Below are 23,401 nucleotides of genomic sequence, written 5' to 3' on the forward strand. Positions count from 1 at the left end.
ACTTCTCACTTTTCACCAAACCTAGCAAAAAATGTCCAGGTTTAAGCACTCCCTCAAGTCTTTATTTCCTTATGAAGGCTCCTGTGTCATGTAAAACTTATATTAAACAAATTTGTATGCTTTTCTCTTGTTAATCTGTCCTTTGTTATAGGGGCCTCAGTTGAGAATTCAGAAGGATGGAAGAAAAAGACATTTTCCTTCCCCTATGAAAGAAACTTCTCCTGACTCACCTGCTCAAATCAATCTGTCTTTCCCAAGCCCTCACATAAGCATTAAATCATAACTTGAATTGGATTAACAATTGGCTATTGTTCTCTAGATCACTGATGTGTGCATATTTTTTTCCTCCAATAGACTGTAAGCACCTGAGGAATGCTATCAGTTTTTCTGTGTGTGTGTGTGTGAGGAAGATTGGCTCTGAGCTAACATCTGTGCCACTCTTCCTCTACTTTATGTGGGACGCCACCTCAGCATGGCCCGACAAGCAGGGCTAGGTCTGCACCCAGGATCCGAACATGTGAACCCCAGGCCACTGAAGCTGAGTGCGTGAACTAGCCACCAGTTTTTAACCTTCCATTAGTGAAAATAATGAAAATAAAATTTAATATAAGTAAATGTTTAAACAATAAACCTTGTGGTCGGCCCCATGGCCAAGTGGTTAGGTTCGCATGCTCCACTTCAGCGGCCCAGGGTTTCACTGGTTCAAGTCCTGGGCGTGGACGTGGCCCCACCTATCAGGCCAAGCTGAGGCGGTGCCCTGCATAGCACAACGAGGAGGACCTACAGCTAGAATATACAACTATGTACTGGGGCACTTTGGGAAGAAAAAAAAAAAGATTGGCAATAGATGTTAGCTCAGGTGCCAATCTTAAAAAAAAACAATAAAACAATAAACCTTTAGAGTTTCCTTTATTTCCTCTTTCCTTCTTTCCTTAAAAAAAATCTCTGATTAATCCTTAATCAAAATATAAACTGATGAATGAAATGGAAATGGAAAATAAAATAGTGGGGTTTGGATGCAAAAGGGTCATATACTTTGTGTGTCCTCCTACACATTAACAACAAATACCAACTGGACAAAGCCATGTTGGAATATCTGATGCATGCTCACACCAGTATAAGCTAAAACAACATCTAATGCCCATTTCCCTCTATCTGGCTTCTTTGCAGAAGGACACCTCCTAGTCACCATCACCAAGTAATATTTTATCTTCTCATTCATTCCATATTTGTTGAGCATCTACCAAATGTCAGGCCTTGTTGAAGAGTCTGGGAGATTTTAACAAACAAACCAAAAAATCTCTCCACCATGATGCTCAAATCCTAGTGACATACATTCTATGCTGGAGTATTATTAATGCCACTCATCAGCCTTCTCTTTTTCAGGATGAATCACTCAGTGATTTATTCCTCTCTTCAAGCCTCTTTGCTCCTGAGGGGGTGAAAATCTTCATTTCTATCCTCAAGCCCCTTTGTATATTCCTTAAGCCTCTTTCATGTGGCAAAGATCAAAATTAATCCATACACTATGGTCTACGGTAACAGTGAAATGCTAGATGATTTTCTAGAAAATTCAAACAAAAAAAATTTATCTCAGAATTTTATTAACATTTTTTGATTAAGTAAAACATGATTTAGACTTCCAGTTTCCAGTTCTGCATGTAAGGAGCTTGGAAGTCACCGCTTCATCTTAACAAGTAAAAAGCTAAACACACCGAAAAATCAACAACCGTTTTTGGATCCACAAGAGAAGGGAGGACACAGGGCAAACCACTGCTCCAGAGCTGGAGACACAGACAGGGAAATGCAGGGAGTTACAGCTCACCAGCACAGAGAGTCATAAGCAGAAACCAATGAGGGAACCAGTGCCCAGGTATGAAACTTGAACTATAATTGAAGAATTGCTGGAGGCTCACTGTAGACAAGTTTGAGAGTTAAAATTCCATGGGTCCAGTCATAGGGGGACCCTCATACTTTTAACTCCAGGAGCTCAACCAGGTTCCCAAAGTAAATATCAGAGACGAATCCCCTCATGCTTCTGGCAGGCAGAGGGGAAAATGAATGATTTTGAAATACACCAGAGCACTCTGTTCTTCTTAACAAAGACTTCTCACAGGAAAAACTAGTTAATCAGGGCCTAATTTTGGGGGCTTTATCAGGGCTTACCTGACTTAGGGGAAGGGAAATATCCAACTCCAGCCCACTCTAGCCATCCTGGAACTAAGCAGCACTTGTGAAGTTCACAGTTCAGAGGCACAGGTTCATTAAAAACATGATTTATCATTATTTATATAAAACTAAGCATTTACATAAAACTTCCACTGAATTTTATACTTTTCAACCCTCTAATCTAGCATTGTGTATACATAGCCCATCTACATGCTTCATATACATCTTCTTAAAAATATGAATTATCTCTAACTTTTTAGTGATTTGCAGGTATGGAAATATATTTTGAGTGAAAAGGCAAAATTAGATGAGAGAATTTTTGCTAGTTTCTACATACTAAACTCTTGCCCATAAACAAGGATCCTTCTAGTGTGAGGTGTGTCTGTGTTATGTGTCTTTGGTACATTTACCACTCTTTAGTTTGTTTTTCCTATAACGCCTACATCTTCTTTTCCTTTGCACTCATGCTTAGTGATGAGTTCCACTCATGTTGTTTTGGGGCTTGTTTTTCTTCTTTACATTAACAACCTTACAATTGTCTCTAGTGAACTGCATTCTATTCGTTGCCAAGTTGAATCTCTACTACTTCGAAATCTATTCAAGTGATTTACTCCTACAGCATAACAATTTTATAGTAATGGAAATAGAAACATTTGTTACAGGATCAGCATCGCTTGACTTAAATAAACCTAAGTATGTTTGCCTATAAGAAATGTTTTCAAATATACAATGGCAGACATCCTGGAAACATTAATGCTTTTATTCAATTCAATTTATAGAATAAGCATTTGTCGAGTAGCTACCAGGACTGAGGCACTGTTACGTTTTTAAGGTATAGTCATATGAGCACACATTATACTTTACCTTTGAATGCATCTTAAATCCCTTTGGGATTGTAAGCATGCCTCAGCATAGCCTCTAAACATATGTAAATGAGAGTAATTAAGATGATCATTACCATTCTGTTTTCAAGAGTAATGTCATTCCAGCCTAGTGATTTCTGGTCAGATACAATGAAACTGAAAAATAATATGCCTGATTGTTATGGCAATACCATTTATTAAGAACAAAAAAGCATATGCATTTTGACTAAAAAAGACCTAAGAGCAAAATTTTAGATGGAGAATTTTAGTCAGACAACCATATCAATGAGTCACCTAAACAATGTATAATATAAAGAAAACACTACAATGGAAGTAGCAGAAGTAAAATACAAATGATGAGAGTTCTGAGAAGGCTCTTTTCTACAAAAGTACCAAAGCAAAGGTTAAACATCAATGTTGTTTAAATGGTAAATGCCACCAGGAGCAGCCTCAGAGTCCTCCAGCTCTCAGTTAATTACACAGGTCTTCTATGCACCAAACAAGTGACTACACGGGACCCACAGGAGGAGCCCACACTGACCCTGATGTCCTGTGAGAGCATGTGTGGGAGGCCATAGCCAATAGGCCAATCCCAATGAAAAGCTAGGATAGGGCTGATCCAGACTATGTCTCATAGATAGAAGCATTAAATTTAGAATAGAAATCCATTAATTCTGGCCAATCTTTAAATAACTATGCAAAAGGAGTCATTATGTCATTTACATGGGTCAGTTTTAGGTAAAGCCATGCTACTATTGCTTTCCTGCCTAATTATTTGTTTTGTTGTATTAGCTTAGGTGTTAAAGGATGTCATTACAAATGTAAGAGAGCTAGTTCAGCCTTTGCCATACAACAGACCCTCAAAATATTAGTCTATCCCCTCTCCTTGCTTTCCTTGCTGATCTTGTTACAATATCAGGAAATTCATCTTTGACCACAATAGAGGCACATTTTCCTAGGATTTACAGAGTATTCAGGAGCCTCTGGCTTCATGGAAAGGCTCTTTAAAATTTCAAATCTTTTAGGAAAGCAACATCAGCATCATGGTGGAGAGAGTTTGCCCAGTGATCTCTCCCCTCCACAATACAACAAAAAAGACATTCATACTCCAAGAAAGGACATCCACACAACACAGAAGACATCTGAGAGACCCACACAGCCATATGTCAGAGGGTGGAGAGGCTGGAGTCCCCTTGGAGGAGGTGGAACAAGGTAAGAGAAAACCTCACACCCTCACCAAAAGACTGTGATCCAGGACTGAGCGAAGTCTCCTCCAAGAGGGAAGTGAGGCGGTAGGGGACACTGGATCATGGGAATATCAAATATCCCTGGGGTCCTTCATAGCCTAGGGAGAAGCCCCCTACCAGGGTGAAAGCTATTGGGGGTGGGGGGTGACCTCATCAAGTCAATACCCCAGGAGAGCTGATAGTGAAAGCAGAGCAAGTAAGCCCATGAGAGCACACAGAAGAAAGCACCCCTTCCCCCACCCACCCAGCACCGGTTCCAGCACCTGGGATCCTGGTGGAATGCAGAGTGCTCAGAACATGGGGCTCTTGACCCCCACCCAGTGGTGACAGGTGGTAACTACAACCAAATAACACCAGGATGAGAAAGAACAGAGTCACGCCTTCTAGCAGTATCAAAAATTATATTAAATCTCCAGACCAGTGAGAAAATTACACGTACCCAGAAATCAGTCCTGAAGACACAGAAATATGTAATCTAAATGACAGAGAATTCAAAATAGCCATCATCAAAAAACTCAGTGAACTAAGACAGAAGGTAGAGAAACAATTCGAGTTCAGAAGCTATTTCACAAAAGAGATTGAAACTATAAAGAAGAATCAATCAGAAGTATTGGAGACGAAAGATACAATCAATGAGGTAAAACAAAATATGGATTCCCTGAGGCTCCAGCAGGCATCATAGAGGAGCAAATCAGCATAATCAAGGATAGACATATTGAAATGCTCCAGACAGAGGAGGAGAGAGAACTAAGACTAAAAAGAAATGAAGAAAGTCTCCAAGAAATATCTGACTCAATTAGGAAATGCAACATAGGAATTATAGGTATTCCAGTGGAAGAAGAGAAGGAGAATGCAGCAGAAAGCTTTTTCAAAGAAATTATAGCAGAGGCCTTCCCAAACGTAGGGAAGGAGATGTAAATCCATGTGAAAGAGGCTACCAAATCTCCTAAATATGTCAATGTAAAAAGACCTACTGCAAAGTACATAGTAGTGAAACTGGAAAAAGTGAATGACAAAGAAAGAATACTAAGGGGGGCAGCAAGGCAGAAGAAAATAACCTACAAAAGAACACCTATCAGGTTTTCAGTGGATTTCTCTGCAGAAATCTTAAAGGCTAGGAGAGACTGGAATGACATATTCAAATCTTTGAAGGACAAAAAATTTCAGACAAAAATACTCTATCCAGTGAAAATATCCTTCAAATATGATGGAGAAATAAAAACTTTCCCAGATAAACAAAAGCTCAGGGAGTTCGTAGCCACAAGACCCCCCACTACAAGAAATCCTCAAGAACGGCCTCATACCTGAAAAAAAGAAAGGGAGAGAGGGCTTATAAAGCATGGAGTAAAGAGACAAGTAGGTAAACAAAATCAGAAAGTTGTAGCTATACATCAGAACAGGTTAGCAAAATTTCAAATCTTTTAGCAATAATTTTTCAATGCAATAATTTTTCCAAGAACAGGTTTGGAATTTTTAACAGAAACACCAGGAAGCTAGAGACCTCTACAGAATGTTTGAGCCCTCAATTTTTAGGAGGCAGATGGACAAAAGTAACTCACGAATAGGTATGTCATAGGCCAGGAAGACCTCCAAAACCTTACCTCAAGCTGAAGATTTTTATTGACATTTAAAAAAAAATAGTAAGATTTCCTTTGCAGCCTCAAAGATTACACACACCTTACCCTTTGTGTGTGTGTGTGTGTGTGTGGTAGGGGGTTGATATTGAACTGGGAGGCATTAGTAAAGAAATATCCATTTCTTAAACATTGAAATACATCCATTTTAGAACGTAAATAGCTGCAGTCTGAGCCAGCTAGTTCCTCCCTGGTGCTCTAGCTGCTCCAGCATAGAAGAGCCTCTGGAAGTCACAGCCCACTGTTCGGGTTGCGGGGTAGGTACTGGATCTCAGTAGGAAAAACTGGATACTGATAATGTGGCCAGCCAATGCCTCATCCCCATCTTGGAGCCTAAGGCTCCTTTACTCCTTGCTCTTCCCCAAAGTTACACTTGTAGGAACTGCAGTTTATGAACGGGTTGTTAAATGCAAGATTTTGACTTGTGGAAGGTGCAGTGTATCGAACTGGTTGTTAAATGTGACAAACAAATGACAAGCAATAGGATATATTGGAGTATATGAGGAAGCCATTTGGTATAAACCTAATTCAGCCTGACCTTGTTTTTCCAAAAGGGGCTAATATGGCTGTTGAGCATACATTGTATATCTGCTTTAAGCATTTGCTATGTCCCAAAGGCAAGAACAAATGGCCTTAAGATAAAGATGCAACTTCCCCTACATTGACATTTCCTTAAGGATAAGCATCTCTCCCTAGCCTAGCAACTGATTACTGCACCTACCCTGTGACCACCCATCTGGAGACAACAGACCTGCTTCCTGCTGTGTCCACTAAGACAGTAGACCTGCTTCCTGCTGTGTCCATCAATCACTGTGGTGACAGAGCAATCTTGTGACTATTGTAAAAGGGACATTTCAATCATACGTGATGCATGCTCTTTGACAGTATATAACCACTCTGTACTCCCCCACTTCTGTGGTGCCTTTCCTTCCCTGGGGAAGGAAGGCCCCAGGCTATATGGTCCTCACAATTGGCTCATAATAAACTCACCCCAATTTTTATTTATAGATTGGTTATGGATTATTTTTGTCGACAAATGCAAGATTTTGACTTATGTGGGCCTATTTCTGGTTTGCCCTTTTAGACAACCTCCCCTTCCCCTTACCAGTCTCTTTTCCATTCAGCTCCTGCTTCACACATATGTGTTACCTTACAAGACCTCAGGAGAATGACCTTAACCCTCTGGATAAATTATATGAAATCAAGATATGGAATGCTCATTTCCAAAAGGCCTAGAGAATCTCTGCATTATACTCTGAAATGGTATGAATTCCTTATTAATGTTTTAAATATAAAATTCCATGTAATCAAACCATTTATGCTCCTTCACCTCTATTAACAGATCTCCCTGGGTTCTCCATTTTGGCTATCTCTGTCCAAAGGCAAACAGAACAAATGCCTCTGCTTTCTTCAAGTTATTAAATATCTTTAAGAAGAAGTGATACTTGGATTTGAAACTCCAATATAATTGCCCACTTCAGTTCCAAAGTACACAGAAAATGTGGAACCTAGCTTTTCATCCTGAGAAGTCCATCAGGGAGGGGAAAGAAAGGGGGATTCCTAGCGTTCATGCAAAGCACAGGACAGGTTGAGAGGACACAGTTTCACACCCCATCATTCACCTGAGAAGCTGTCAACAAGACTAGTTCTAAGAAAATTGCTGAAGAAGAAAACTTTGCTTTCGTCTTTGAAATCACTTCCCTTCTACGTATCCTGACCCTGGTCTCCTCATGAGGGTGCCCTCATGGGTGTCAACCCAGTGTTTCTATCCTGTTATAATGAATCCTCCAGCACAGGGGCTTAGGAGACAGACTGACCTGGACAGACTCTCAGCTCTGACACTGCCTGGGGAGCTCTGGACAACTTACTTAAGCAGGCTCACATTCAGCTGCTTCATCTGAAGAGTGAGCATGCCAATAGCTCCTTTGTGGCAGGAGAACACCTCTATGTATTAATCCGTAAGTTTCCACTCATCTTCCTGTGTTCACCAAATTATCTTGATTGAACACCAAGGACCTTTTCCATTCCTTCAGCCTAATCAGATAGAGTCACCCATAGCACAAACAGGAAAAGGAGAAGAAAAAAAGCATGAGTATTCAGAGCAGGGCAGAAAGAGTCAAGATTCTGCTATACACTTCAGAGGAAATTTACTGACTTGGAAGGACAAGATAAACAGCACACTGAGAAAGAAATGGAAGAGACAGAGAAGGTCTACAGAGACAGGAAAGGGAAAAATGGAAGAACCATGAAAATCACTATCCAACTTGTGTATGAGCCAGCTAAATGGAAGGTTACTGAGCAGTGAGCTGTCCCTTTGGTTGTCATCTAGGGAAGACACAAATTTCCAGTGTTGGCCCATTCCCACTTAGGAGTGACAGTTATCTGCGCTCCCATAAAATTCTCCCTAACAACTTCGAAACGCACATACCCCAAAACATGTGCCGTGTAGTAACACAGTATCTACCTCACAATTCTGAACACTCCTATGAACTCCAGAAAAGAAAGGTTTGTATACTTTGTGGATGTTGGTGAAATGAAGGAAAAATTCCTTCCTGATGTTCCCCCATAGGATGACTGAGCATTAGATGAAATCATACTTTCAACTAGTCTTGCCATACTAATAATGCTCCCTGATTTCAACATCAACTAGTCCACTTACCAGTTTAAAGACCATAAGCATGACACTCTGTCTCTTAAGCATGGCGTCCTCTTCTGTGAAATGGAATACGGCCCACTTTACAGTGCTCTTGTGAGTCAATCAAGGATGCTAATTAAATGTGTGTGTGTGTGTGCTTTTCCCCTTTGCATTGTGAACATCAGTGCAGCTCACCAGGCACACTCACTGATCCACAGCAAAGAAAGGGACACAGAGACCATGAATGGTCTAAACCTTTGCTCTCCCTCCCAGAGAAGCTCATGCAAATGCTCCCATATAGCCAGATGCCATACTGGTAAGAAGAAAGGGAGAGGGAGCACCTTGGAGTTTATCCAAAAGATATAGTTTAAACTAAACTGCTTCAGTTAGAACAGATGGACAGCGCAGTAATAGACAAGTTAAATGTATGATCTTATATGCCTCTCAACTCCTAAGAAAACTATGAATATATAAAAGATGCTATGTTAGTTACCTTCCACATCCCCTCCTAAGTCTTAAGGTGTTAAAGAAGAACCCCTAATATTTAGAATTTAAAATTACTTGCTTAAAGTACAGGGTTTCAACTGGTGGAAATTCAGGCACCAAAAGAAGCAGTAAGGAAATATTGCTGAGTTGGGACTTTCTAGAGCCTTGGTTCTCAAAGTGTGGTTTGTGGACCAACATCATCAACAACAGCTGGGAACAGACACACCGGTCCCACTGCAGTCTCTATAAATTAGAATCTGCTTTCTAATACAATTCCCGGGTGATTTGTATGCACATTATAGTTCAGAAGCTGTGTCTAAAGGATGAGGATCCCTCTCTAATCATACCAAGCATGCAGCTGCCCTCCCCACTTATTAAAAACACCAGTCAAGGGGGACCACCATATATAATATCCGATTCCCGGAATGTTCATAGATTAAAAGTAAAAAACGAAATACTCAGAAAGTGCCATTTTCCTATCTATTATTGGCAAATGTCTTAAACGTTTGCTGAGAAAAATACGAGCAGATGCTTACTGTTCCATCACACTGGCCATCCTTAATCCTCAGATACATCTGTGCATTTTTCACACTTTCAAACATGCAAATCCCAGAGCTGATTTTATGTACTTTCCAGTAGGATTTTTCAGACTGGTTCCCCACTCCAGTGCAGCTTCCATCGGGCTGGATACACAGGGCCTGGCATAGACTTGTAGCAAGTAGAACCACAGCACTGTTGAGGAACATACCCTTCAGAGCAATAAACAGAACAGAAAGGCAATAAATAACAAGCTCATGTTTTGTAGGGGAAGATCCATTCTCTTACAGAAGTTGCATTGATCAGAATCTTACCAAAAGTCTGGTGGTTAAAAATGAGCAGAAGAAGGAAATAAATAATTTAATTGCTATGCAAAGCTAAACAAAACTAAAGGAGGTTGTCTGGTTGACTGATTATAATTTACATCAGTCATTATTTATTGAGAGTATAAAGGTCAGCATCACATGCTACAGAGATTGTAAAAAGATATAAAGCACAAACACTCCTCTTAAGAAATTCACAATCACTATAAACAATTTTAATACTAATATAAAGCAGAATAAAAATAGTGTGCTGTAAGAGCACCTGAATTATGAAATGCACTATATGGATATTAGTTAAAAGTATGCATGTAGGAATAAATGAATGAATGAATGAAAAGAGATGTTGAATACAACTAGCGTATATTTAAGTAAATTCTATGTAATTGATAGCTTAAGTGGAAGATATAAAAAGTTCTTGAGGTGCTGGCCCCGTGGCCGAGTGGTTAAGTTCACGCGCTCCGCTACAGATGGCCCAGTGTTTCGTTGGTTCGAATCCTGGGCACGGACATGGCACTGCTCATCAGACCACGCTGAGGCAGCGTCCCACATGCCACAACTAGAAGGACCCACAACGAAGAATATACAACTACGTACGGGGGGCTTTGGGGAGAAAAAGGAAAAAATAAAATCTTCAAAAAAAAGTTCTTGAAAGTTAATTAGAAATACACTAACACTGTAAAGAAATGGATAAAAGACATAAACACACAAGTCACAAAAGACAAATACAAATGGTGACTAAAGATAAGGAAAGGCAATCCACGCTAGCAAAAAAAACAAACAAAAACGCTAAAATTAGATGTTTATTCCTCTAGAAAATTACCAAAGTTTTTTTAAGAACCAACTTAATGACTAATGCTTTTCATTGACTTCAGGCACCAAGGCTCAGGTGAGCTTCCCTGATTGGCAATACTCCGTGCATATTGTTACATATCACTGCTGAGAAAGTAATGCTGTCCTGAATCCATGTGGAGAGGACAACTAGAAGTTCAGTGTTTGGTACTTTACCTCAACTGCTCTAGGTGTCTATTCCCTTAGCTGATTTTAATCTGAATCCTTACTCTGTAAATAAACCATAGCCATGAGTGTAACAGCAACCAGTGAGTTCTGAGTCGTTCTAGTGAATTATCAAACCTCAGTAGTGTTCTCAAAGAACACTGAAGTTTCAGAGTTCTCTGAACTCTGAAGTTTGAGTCAGAAGTGAGGATGGTGATATGAACTGTTCCAAGTTCATAATTGGCTTAAATTTCACAAGATTAAAACTTGGTACCTTTTTGGAAAGAAATTTGGCAGTATGTTCCCAGAATCTTAAAGGTTTCATATTCTGACATTTAAATTCAATTTTGAATTATCTAAGCAGAGAAAATAATAAAATATGTGGTCAAAGGCATTTGTCAAAGTATATTTCACAGTAACATAAAGGTGATAAAATGAAGAGATTAAACGTCCAGTGATAAACAAATGTATGTATTTCCTTTATGTTTGAATATTATGCAACCACTAAAAATCATTTTGTTTTGGGAAAAGTAATGTGATGAAGTGTTATATAAAAAGTTTGGAAGACAAATTGACTTTGATTTGATTCACGACCCACCATTTAGTAGCTACACTATACTAGTCAAGATTCTTAGCTTCTCTGAAAATCTTTTCTTCATGTTTAAAATACAGATAACAATATCTATCAGTATTGTTATGATGATTAAATTTAGGTTGTATGTGGTGAAGCTCTCAGTAAAGTGTCCAGCACAAAATAGGCAACTCATAAATGATAGCTGTTATTTTAATATGATACTATTTTTAAGACAAATTCACAACCATAAAGAAAGAAGCATAAGCATTGTGAAATAACCACACATATACAACACTCAAAGGGTATAAATATTCTAATTGTTAGAAAAGTTAAATATGTATGTTTGTTTGTTCCCAAATGTAAGATTCTCTAGCTTTTTATTAAGAATCCCTGCATCCACAGTTTGACCTCTAAATTCAATTGGATATAGGATGTTACTCCTATCAGTTTCATGACTGGTGAAGCCATGATCCCTATTGCCTTTCAAAGTCTGGGTAAATAGAATACCAATAGTATCAATGCCACCTAGTGGGAAGAGATTTGATTACTCCATGGTGACTCAATTCAAGAGTTTTCCTCAACAGAGCAAAAGAAAGTGGGTATTTAGCAATATAAACTTCAACAACTTTCCTCTATTTTACCTTGACAAAAACCACAAATTCTTTTGAAAGGTTTGCATAGCCTGCTGATGATTCATTAGCTATTTTGCCATGATGATCAAAAATAACTGTGTGACCAGGAACCAGTGCTGACTCAAGAAGTGCACAGCGGTTGGGCTGATAAAGCACCCGCAGCTTAGTGGAGGCTCCACCACTAGCCTAAAAGAAAAAGGGGGGGAAAGCCCTCTGAATTAGCAATAGAACATATTTACATTAAAAATATTTTGAGATTATATGTATGTACAGGTCTACGCCCCTCTATAGGACCCTTGAACTATCCATACAATCTCGCTTTTGTAATTCAATTGTTTGGATTCCTCAGCCTGATTTCTAGTGTCTTGCTCCAAGGACTTTCTTCTCTCAGTTTCTCAGAATCCATGGTAGGGTATTGGGTAAAATAAAAATAATTCCAATGGCAGGATAATTTAATGAGATGTTAATATGTATTTTATTATAGCTTATTTTTCATTTCTTCATTTGTGTCTTCCTAACTCAAGACTATTTGGGACCAAAAGCTGAAATGAACAGATGTGCATTAGTAGGTTTTACTTTCAAAAGACTAAATAAATCAAGGAGCTTATGCTATAGGGAGACATTTCTGGTTCAGGGTACTGCTTGAGGTCTTATCCCATCTCCCCTCAGTGCTCCAGGGAGGCATTTAGACCTAAATAGGGAGGACTCATTGATGTCCCTTGAATGGCTTGATCCATGACACTAAGGCTACCACCTCAACAAAGTTCCCTTGTCTACGTATGGCAGGTAAGCAACAGAGCTATTGGCCTTCAAGAAGCCATCTGATGTTTGATGAGTACATCAGCAGTGAACAGTGTAGACTGAAGCTAAGAGGGCTGTCGCCAGATATTCTGAAACTCTACACCAGGTGAAATCTTGTGTATAACACGATGAGTCTCATAATAAGTAAGATAGAATGTCTCACCAAACTAGTGGGACAGGGGCTTGGAGATAGATTTAATTTTATTTTAGAAAGTAAAGTAATCGGACATTTCCTGAACGCTTAATTTAACTGAGTAAATTCCATACCCACTACATTCGTATTTATTAAGCACTTACTATGACCAGGACCTGTACTGAGCAGAATGTGTTATGAAGTACAGCATAGGGTACCTTGCTAAGTCTGGAGCAGAGGAAAAAAGACTTCATGGAGGAAGTTTGACTAATTAATCACTTAGCCTGAATTTCAGTCCTACAAATTACAATGTGTTTTCATTTCACTAATTATTATTTTCCCTTAAGTTAAATAACATGCTATGAGTTAAGAATCATTATATAACATTATATGACGCTAAATGAGGAAGCTATAGTATGAGAGTTGGAATCAGACTGCCTTTGTTCAATTCCTGCTTTCACACTTACTAGTTATGTGACCTTGGACAACTCAATCCTTCTATCATTCATGTTCCTCTTCTGCTAAATAGGGATAATAATAGATTCTCTCATAGGGTAGATGTAAAGACTAAATATTATGACGCATATTAAGCACTTAGAACAGTGCGTGGCAATTATTTTTCAAAATAAATAATGTGTGCATTTAAAAATAAAACAGCTGTATATAGTAAAAGCTACTTTTTAAACCTAGATTAAGGAATATAAAGCATAATAAAGTAAAATCATTGTTTTTTTCCTAATATTATGGCCCCTGAAGGTGCTTTTGAAAAGTCAAATTGTCTCCTTTTGGAGGTCCATTAAAATTTTGAATGTTATCAGACAAGTTGTCTACTTTTTCTTGTCTAAATTCTAATTGCTGAAATTTAGCACTATTTATGCATCAGAATCTCAAAAATTAGTGAGACAAAACAGAATAATCAAAAAAGTGAAAGCAAAAGCCAACGGAAAATACAACTTGATAATCTTATAACAGTACATTATGCAAAAATATATTATATACGGATACAGTACTATTGATAGATGGCAAAGAGAAAAATTACTACATACCATTCCAGCGACAGAGCCATTGTCAAGAGCAAGAGAAAGATGTCTAATTTTATGACTTTGGAAAATGCATATATTTTCTTTGTTGAAAATAACATCAAAGAGACCTGGAAAACATTTTAAGTATTAGCAAGTAATTCATGCCTTTAAAGCTTTTTTCTTATTCAATTATATATTGAAACCTCCTAATAATATTTCTTATGATATCTCTCACATAAAGGTTTTTAATTAGTCAAAAGGTAAAACGCCAGTACCTTTGATTATTTACATGTTGTTTGGCATTTTGGTGGAATTTTCATGGAAAATCTCTAATGCCTTCCCATGCTAATCAGTAAGTCTCTGAGAAAATCCTCCTAAAATAACACCTGATGGAACTGTTTCAAGGAAAATAAATTATCCTAGTGTTAAAACCTTCTTCCACTGTATAAATCTCAGAGACTTGGGGTAAAATAAAATAATGCATTATAAAAGTAAACACATATGATTTGGGCATTAGTGACTGGTTTGCATGATGATCATGACAAAGATTATGTCAACATATATTTGATTTTTTTAGTTTTCAATACACTTCTATATACCTTTTTATCTTAAAATGCAAGCTTCCTGAGGGCATGAACTTTTATCTACTCTGTTGATAGCTATATACCATTATTTAGAACAGTGCCTAGAAGACAATAGGTGCTCAAGAAATATTCATTAGATAAGTTAATTAGATCTTCATAGCATGAAACAGCCTACGAAACATCCCCTCCCCCCTCCACACACACATTTATCCCCATTTTGCAAATGAAGGAACAAACTTAGAGAGATAAGGGACTTTCCCAAGATCCCTACCTAGTCATAGAATGGAAATAGATGCCAGAACTTCAGATCTTAGCCCAGTGCTCTTTGCATTACCAGTAATCCTTCTATTAGTACTTAAAACCATCAGATTTTCAGGAATCCACTCTTGTAACAATAAATGAAGACCATTTTTCCTTTTACAAATAGGTGATTCTCAAACAATGAAGAGTCAAGCCAAATATAAAAGAACACATATTGTATGCTTTATTTTATATAAAGCACAAAAACAGGTAAAAATACTCCAGGGTCTTAGGAGTCAAGGTAGTGGTTATTTTGGGGGGACAGTGACTGTACAGGGGCATGTGATTGCATGTGGAGTGCTGGTAATGTTCTATTTCTTGGTTTGGGTTCTAGTTACATAAGTGTGTTCAGTTTGAAAAAACTCCTAGGTATAATATTTAAGGGGTTCAGAGTATGGTACCTCAAAATATACCACTCTGGCATAAGGATTATTTTGAGCTGAAAGCAACTGAGAAAACAATACAGGACAATTCTCTGCCCTCCTCCTATCTATCTGAAAGCAGAACATAAATTCCTCTTGTGAAGGTATCCCCCAACCCCATTTCCTGAGCAGGAAGGGGTAACAATCTTATCAAGGAAGGCAAAGTAGCACGAGAAAGGGTCTCCACAAACAAACCTCTCTAATTAGCCCTTAGCTACCATTAGTTTCTCCATATATTTGCCTTCTCACAATTTGCTGCGGGTAGAAGCTCAAAGCTTTTTCTTTGTCTTGTTACTTCTCTAATCTAAAAGAGTAGAGGAAAAAGGTCTTTTGTTCTTCCTCTGTAATATATTTGAATATAATAATTTTAAAAATAGGTGATTTCTTGAGGCATGACTTATTTCATTTCCTAACGAGTTGCTGAGGTTTGTATGCGTCTTACGTGTGTGTGCATATACATATATATACATAATACAGAACATTTATAAAATATATGTAATATAAAATACATAATGTATATTATATACTGTCTATAAAATGATGTCATGGTAACAAAGTTAGATTTTCTAAAATGAACCAATCTTTCCTATCTCACCATTGTCAACATAGGCCGTTTTGCATTAGCTCAAAACTTTCAGCCTAGTCAATATACACCAAATGAAGGAGGATTATGGTAGTTATTGGGTAATTTAGGTTCCCCAAATCTCAATTTTTAACATGTAATTGTTCAGATATTAGCTTGAATTATCCACCTTCTTGTCTGTGTATATTTATCTAGAGTTAACAAACGTAATTCACAAATTCTACCTTTATATTTTTATTCCAATTAACTACATGGGCAAATGCTTTTAGTTAAGAACAAGGTCTGATGTAGAAGTTAACTGTACTACTCCAAATTTTAAAAGGATTTCACTGTATATTTAAATAATCTTATATTCACTTAAAGTCATATTTCCAAAAGTGAAAGACATGTATATTAGTTCAAGAGACCACTCCAAACAGAAACTCTTCTTCTTAATTAATCTCTAATTTATTTTTGTCTACCTAATAAAATTCATCTTAATGGTTAAAAATTAAGGATCTTCATAAAATTGAACCATGTTGATGAACATTTACAAATAATCCTGGAGATTATGGGGGGCTGAATGTTATTGAAATGAAGAAAGAACCAAGACATCGGAATTTGGACTTTCATTCTGACATTGACACATTAGATAATTTTGGGCAAATCACTTTGCATCAATCTGTCTCAGTTTCCTTATGAATAAATCAGCCTGAGAATTATTAAAGGACTGTTGTTCAGATGATTCATTAATTGTGTGAACTAATGAGTTAATGATGGAAGAATGTGTAAACTAGAGGAGGGTTACTGAAAATGTGCTAAGAATAATTTTCATTGTTTAAGTCAATCTTCCCTGTGACCTAAAGATTTCACAAATACCAGACTCGAAATCCATAAAACTATAAAGGCATTTTTTTTCAGTTTTTTGGTAAAGACTCAATGACTAAAATCATAAAATTACATATATTTTGTTATAAAAATTTCTATTTTTAAAGTTTATCAAATATAAGTTCTATGAAGGGATGGCAATTCATCTGTTTATTCATTGCTGTCAATCTTATGCCTAAGACATTGTCTCATCCACAGCAAGCATTTTATAAATATTTGTTGAATAAACAAACTCCTGCGGGAAAAAAATTAAGGGTTTCTATTTTGAGAAATTTGACTCTTTACAGAATGTCCTTGGGTTTGGAAGCTTAGTATAGTGAGTTCTAATTACAAAATACATATTAGGAATAGAATCTTTTCCAGTGAAATTATAATCAAATCAGTGTGATAAATGAGATCTTCAGGAAATTTCAATGTTTTCAATAGAGCAAAAATACACTATTGTGGAGGAACTGAAAATACTTTCATGGGCCTCTGGAGTTTCAGGGAGCTCAGTTTGGAGAAAAGAGATGGTAAGGAAAAAGAGCACTACCATATGAATGAAGGGATTAAAATTCCTTTAAACTGAAAACTTCTGAACAAGCAGTAGCCACAAAAACATTACCTAAGGAGATACTCCTGAAAATACAGCAGCAATTGACCATCCTCTATTGGAAGCCCAATAGAACCTTCTATGCTTTCCCATGGAAGCCCTAAAATTCCCTCTCTCTCCCCTCTTTTTTTTGTTAAGTTGGTATATAAACCTGTACCTCTAATTATTCATTGTATAACTCATTACTGAATACTCCTACATATTTGTGTAGCATGCACATATAAATAAACCTTATCTTTCCCATTAATCTGTCTATTGTCAGTTAATTTATAGGATTCCAATCATTGGAACATAAGATGGTAGAGGACAAGTTTTCCTCCCAAAATAATCTGGATATATGATTTCTAGTTCTGGCTTTGCAGTAAAGAGTTCAATCATCCATTCAATCACCGTCTATTGAGCACCTACTATGTGCAAGGAATAATCTCAAGTGTAACCTAGACAAAAATTCTAAATGTTCTTATCTCTAAAACACCCTTATCTTTAAAAATTAGAGGCAAGTCTACATGATCTTAAAGTTGCTGGTTAATGCTAACATTTAATCACACTAATTTCATCAAAACAAACTCTAATTAGCCAAATCCAACAGAAGCATTTCAGTCCTTATTTCACTTTGCCTTTCTACTACATTTGAACCTGCAGACACCTTTTAAAATGCTACAATCTCCCACTTCACTAACTTCCTTCTCAGTTTCCTACTTCACTCTCTGTTGTCATCTTCATGCATAGGGTTCCTAGGGTTCTGTCCTCAGGAGATTAACTTTCTTCACAGGCTCTTCACAGGCTCCCTGGAAAGTTTATTTTAAGAATCTATAAATTGAGAAATCCCAAATCAATATCTTCACCACTCATCTCTCTCTCAACATCAGCTCATGTATATAATTTACTGTTAAACATAAACAACCTGCGGACCAGCCCAGTGGCACAGTCATGCCCTCCACTTTGGCAGCCCAGGGTCTGCAGGTTCAGATCCTGAGTGTGGACCCAGCACTGCTCATTAAGCCATGCGGTAGTGGCAGTCCACATAAAATAGAGGAAGACTGGCACAGATGTTAGCTCAGCGACAATCTTCCTCAAGCAAAAAGAGGAAGATTGGCAACAGGTGTTAGCTCAGGGCCAATCTTCCTCACAAAACAAAAACAAAAACACAAACAGCTGGATATCTCACAGGCACTTCAAACTCAGTATGGACAAACTAGAGCTGATAATTTTCCATATATTCTTAGTTTCCAAATCTAGTCCTGCTACATTTTTCTGCATTTCCTACCTCCATTGGTGACCCCATCAGTAACTTAATAACCCAGACCAGAAAACTGAGGGTAACCCCTTCCCTTAATGTACCTTTACCAATAAACCACCAAGTCCTGTCAATTTTACTTCCTAGATATTCTTCAAATCCTCTTCTCTATCAATACTCCCACTGAAGTTCTTGTCATCTTCTGATTGACCGATTATGAGAGGCTCCTAACTGGTATCTCTTTCTCTAATCTTCCCACATAACCCTCAAATCTGGCTTCCACTTAGCTGCCAAAGTATTTTTACAGTACTTCAAATCCCTGAATGGCTATCTCTCACTCATAGGAAGGAATCAAAGAAGTTGCCTTCAGACATACACTAGTTCTTCTCTCCCAAATCCTTTTGTAGGGGACACAGAGTACCAATGGAAAAATTAAGGTTTAACTTATGCAGAAGACAGCTGTTCACTACTAGCAGACCACCTTTAACATAGGAGATATGATTATAGTGGTGGGGTAAAGTGTTTAAAACATGTCTCTAGAGGAAAACATCAGATTAGAAACTCCCTGTTGCAACCACATGCAGTACAACACTTGAAACTAATGTTGGATCTATTGCTAGATTCTGAGTTGAGAAATCCAGCAATTCACAACATGAAAGAGCCCAGATCTGCTGAAGATTAGCAAAGGTGTTAGTCTTCCCACTATATACCAAATCAGAGAGAGTTACAGGAGGTCATAGAGAAAAGTGAGCAGCCATACCCCTACAATGAAAGTGTATTTCCAAGGCATCCAGAGTCCTCTTCTTCCTTTACATCTCCTTTCCCCAGTCTTTCAGAATTGAGAGACTGAAGTTCACTGTAAAGGGAGCTGAATAAGACAAAATCCAATCTAATGCACATCCTTTTTCAATCTAAAACCAAGGAGGTCCTTCCAAGTACTCACATGAAATATAGGGGCAAAGCCAATGGCTCTTAATTTCAGAGAAGTGTGTTAGGATATGGTAAGAACCAGGGCAGAAGACAAAGTGACCAGTGTATAGTCAGTGCTACACACTTTAAACAATGAACTTTTTTCAAATCCTTTATTAGAACTTAGTACCAGAGAATCAGAGAAAATAATTGTAGCTAATCACCATCAGATACTCACTAGAAATAGGGCTTAAAACTGTGTAGACCAACTATTAACAATGATCTAAGAGAGGAATTTATCAGTACTTAAGGAGATAGGTAAGGAGAACAAGGACAATCCAAAGAGGTGACAGGTTCTGGGAATGGCTAAATTTTTTGTTATTCAAAGGGAAGTAGAGAATAACCGGCACAAGAACTTTTTTTTGTTTTTAACTTGCAGCATGAATGGAAAGGGGCATTACCCTCTTTGGCATACCATGTAAATTGTTTTTAATAAAGAAACAATGAAAAAATTCAGAAAAATTTGTCTTAAGAAGATTCAAGAAGCTATATTTCATATGAAACAATTCTCCTTAAATTCCCACTTCCTATTTAATTGAAACTGGAACTGGAAATTATCAAGGTTGCATTAGAGGTACAGTGACCATATAATTTACTGTCCGACCAGAACACATTTGAGATTAAACAGGGATATCAACCAGATGGAAAACTGAGGCATAAATAAAAGCAGGCAACGCTGAGTGTATGGTCCTTTAACTTGTTATGTTCTACACAAGAAAAAGACCTTAGCCTTACATTTTAAAATTGGAGAATAAGTATGGGTTTATATACTTGAGGTTTATATAAAGTTTAAAGTATGTATTTTTTTATTACTTCTACTTTAATGAATGACAAAAGTGTAATGAAGAATTGCTGGAAAGATGGCAGTGTAGGGGGACCCTGAACTCACCTCCTCCTATGGACAGAACAAATTTACAACTACTCTTGAAACAATTACCCCTGAGAGAGAACCAGAAACTGGATAAAACAACCCCCACAACAATTTACAGCACTGACTGAGGTGGAAGAGGCAGAAACACCTTTCTGGTGAGGAAAAAGCTGCATTCCACCTGAGGCAATTCACAACTGGGAACAATCTTGAGGTATGAAGCTTTTCCTGGAGGAATGGGGGATCTGAGCAGGAGAGCTTTGCCATGATAAGCAGCTTTTGAACTCACCACAACTGAGATAAGTGCCATTATACAGCGTTGCTGGCTATTAAAAACAATGGGGCATACCCCCAGAAAAGGTAACGAACATAAGAGAAAGAAAAGCCTGCACTTAAAGGGCCCACGTACAAATTCACTCGTTTCAGAAAGCAACACAAAATCACAAGAAAGAAAGGTGCAGTCCTTTGGTGAAAGAGACTCAGTTAATATACTCTAAACACATCCCAGAGAGGCAGGAGGTGGTTGAGCTGACGTCCCCAAGGACTGAGACACTGATAGCAGCCATGATTGTGACCTAGTACACACGTGCTGATACAGATGCTGGCAGACACCATTGGAATTCTTACCCTAGCCTCTTAGTGCAGGGGTCTGCACCACTCACTAGCACACTGATTTAATCCAGCTTAGCTAGGGCAAGCAGCCCACCCTAGGGACTGACCCCACCCAACAGCAAGCCCTTGGGCAACTTGTAGGCCCACATAGGTGGGGTGTGTGGGACCTTTGCAGCGGGGGCAAGTGGGTCTGCCTCTGTGGGTCAGGGCATGTGCAAGGGCCAGGCCTGTGTCGGTGGAATGTGTGGGGCCTATTCAGCAAGGTAAGTGGGTCCACTTTAGCAGGGAGGGGAATACACGCAGGCAGGACTGCACTGATGGGTGCACTGACTTGTGCTTCTCAAACAACCACACAGGAGATTGTCCCTACCTTCCAAAGCCTGAAACATTTTGTACTGCCACTCCTGAGGCCAGCCCCACCCAGCTGCATTCCTGAGAGAACTGACAACAGCCTCAAAGGCCAGAGACCTATAGTACTTGTGAGCCCCTGAGCCTAGCAACAAGCCATGCTGGAGGCCTGCTCACTTAACAGCAAAACTGCAGCAGGAATGTGATATTATACCTTGCAGCCAACTGCACTGGGGCTCCCCACACCCACTAAAGTGACTGAAGGGATGTAGCAGCTGCACACAGTTGAGCCTTATAACTGGCTGGCCTGGGAGAAAGCCTAGCCTCCCCAGGCACCTGCAGTAAAAGCAACCCTGCCACAACAGAAGAACACATGTAGCCCATACAGAGGACATTCCTGGAACATTTGGAAATGGAGATGAGAGGGAAGGAAATTGCTGGGCCTCATAAGGCATCTCTTGCCTAAGGGCACTTCTCCAAGAGCAGGAGACAGAGCTGACCTACCTAACACATAGATATAAGCACAGAGAAATATGCAAAATGAGGAGACAAAGAAATACGTTCCAAATAAGGGAACAAGACAAATTCTCAGAAAAAGAACTAAATGAAACAGAGATAAACAACCTACCTGATAAAGAATACAAACTAATAGTCATAAGGATGCTTGGTGATCTTAGGAGAAGAATAGACGAGCACAGTGAGAACTTCAACAAAGGACTGAAGAATACAATAACAGAAATGAAAAATTAACCAGAGGGAATCAATAGCAGAGTAGATGATACAGAAGAATGGATCGGCAAACTGGACAAAAGACTAGAGGAAATCACCCAAACTGAACAGATAAAAGAAAAAAGAATTAAAAACAATAAGGAAAGTCTAAGGGACGTTTGGGACAACATCAAGCATACTAACATGTGTATTACAGGTGGCCCAGAAGGAGAAGAGAGAGACCAAGGAGCAGAGAATCTATTTGAAGAAATAATAGCTGGAAACTTTCCTAACTTAAGGAAAGAAACAGACTTCCAGGTATAGGAAGCACAGAGAACACCAAAAAAGAGGAACTCAAAGTGGCCCACACCAAGACACATTATAACTAAAATGTCAATAATTAAAGATAAAGAGAGAATCCTAAAAGCTGCAAGAGAAAGGCAACAAGTTATATACAAAGGAAAACCCTTAAGGCTATCAGCTGACTTCTCAGCAAAAACCTTACAGGCAAGAAGGGAGCGGTGCAATATATTTAAGGTGCTGAAAGGAAAAAAATCTACAGCCAAGAATACTCTACTTGGCAAGGTTATCATTCAAAATGGAAAGAGTTTTCCAGAAAAGCAAAATCTAAGAGTTTATCACCAATAAACCAGCCTTGCCAGAAATGTTAAACAGACTTATCTAAGTGGAAAGGAAAAGAGCACAAATGGGAAGAAGAAAATGATAAAAGAAATACATAAATAAAATCCCAGGGAAAAGCAAATATACAGTAAAGGTAGCAGCTGAAAAACCTATAAAGCTAATGAGAAGGTGTAAGACAAAAGTATTAACAGGTTAACAAAAGTACTAAGAGGTTAACAGATGCACAAATACAAAAAAGAGTGTAAATATGATATCAAAAACATAAAATGTCAGAGGAGGGGAGTAAAAGAGTAGAGCTTTTAGCAGCAGGTAAAACTTAGGAGACTATCAGCTTAATATAGATTGCTATTTAAGTAGACTACATATGAACCTCATTGTAATCACAATCAGAAATCTATAATAAATACACAAAAAATTAAGAGAAAGGAACAAAAACTTAATACTAAAGAAAGCCATCAAACCACAAGGGAAGAGAACAAGAGAAGAGTAAAAGGAAAAAAGAACTACTAAAACACCCAGAAAAAAAGTAGCAAAAAGGCACTAAGTACATACTTAGCAATAGCTACTTTAAATGTCAATGGGCTGAATGCTCCAGTCAAATACATAGGGTGGCCAACTGG

The 23,401-nt window shown here is 38.2% G+C and overlaps 1 protein-coding gene across 18 annotated transcripts in view; it reads right to left on the reverse strand.

Moving 5' to 3' along the window:
* RP1 (RP1 axonemal microtubule associated) overlaps window positions 1–23,401 on the reverse strand; it is a 449,795-nt gene that overhangs the window by 167,672 nt on the left and 258,722 nt on the right. For all 18 annotated transcript variants that reach the window (XM_070481272.1, XM_070481271.1, XM_070481268.1 and 15 more), the window contains 3 exons: window positions 14,074–14,177; window positions 12,103–12,279; window positions 9,571–9,783 (listed from right to left, as the gene is read on the reverse strand). In XM_070481272.1, the coding sequence (XP_070337373.1) occupies window positions 9,571–9,783; window positions 12,103–12,279; window positions 14,074–14,177 (494 nt within the window). The remainder of the gene's footprint in view (window positions 1–9,570; window positions 9,784–12,102; window positions 12,280–14,073; window positions 14,178–23,401) is intronic.

This window comes from Equus asinus, chromosome 12 (assembly GCF_041296235.1).
Source record: "Equus asinus isolate D_3611 breed Donkey chromosome 12, EquAss-T2T_v2, whole genome shotgun sequence".
In the NCBI taxonomy this organism is placed as follows: Eukaryota; Metazoa; Chordata; class Mammalia; order Perissodactyla; family Equidae; genus Equus; species Equus asinus.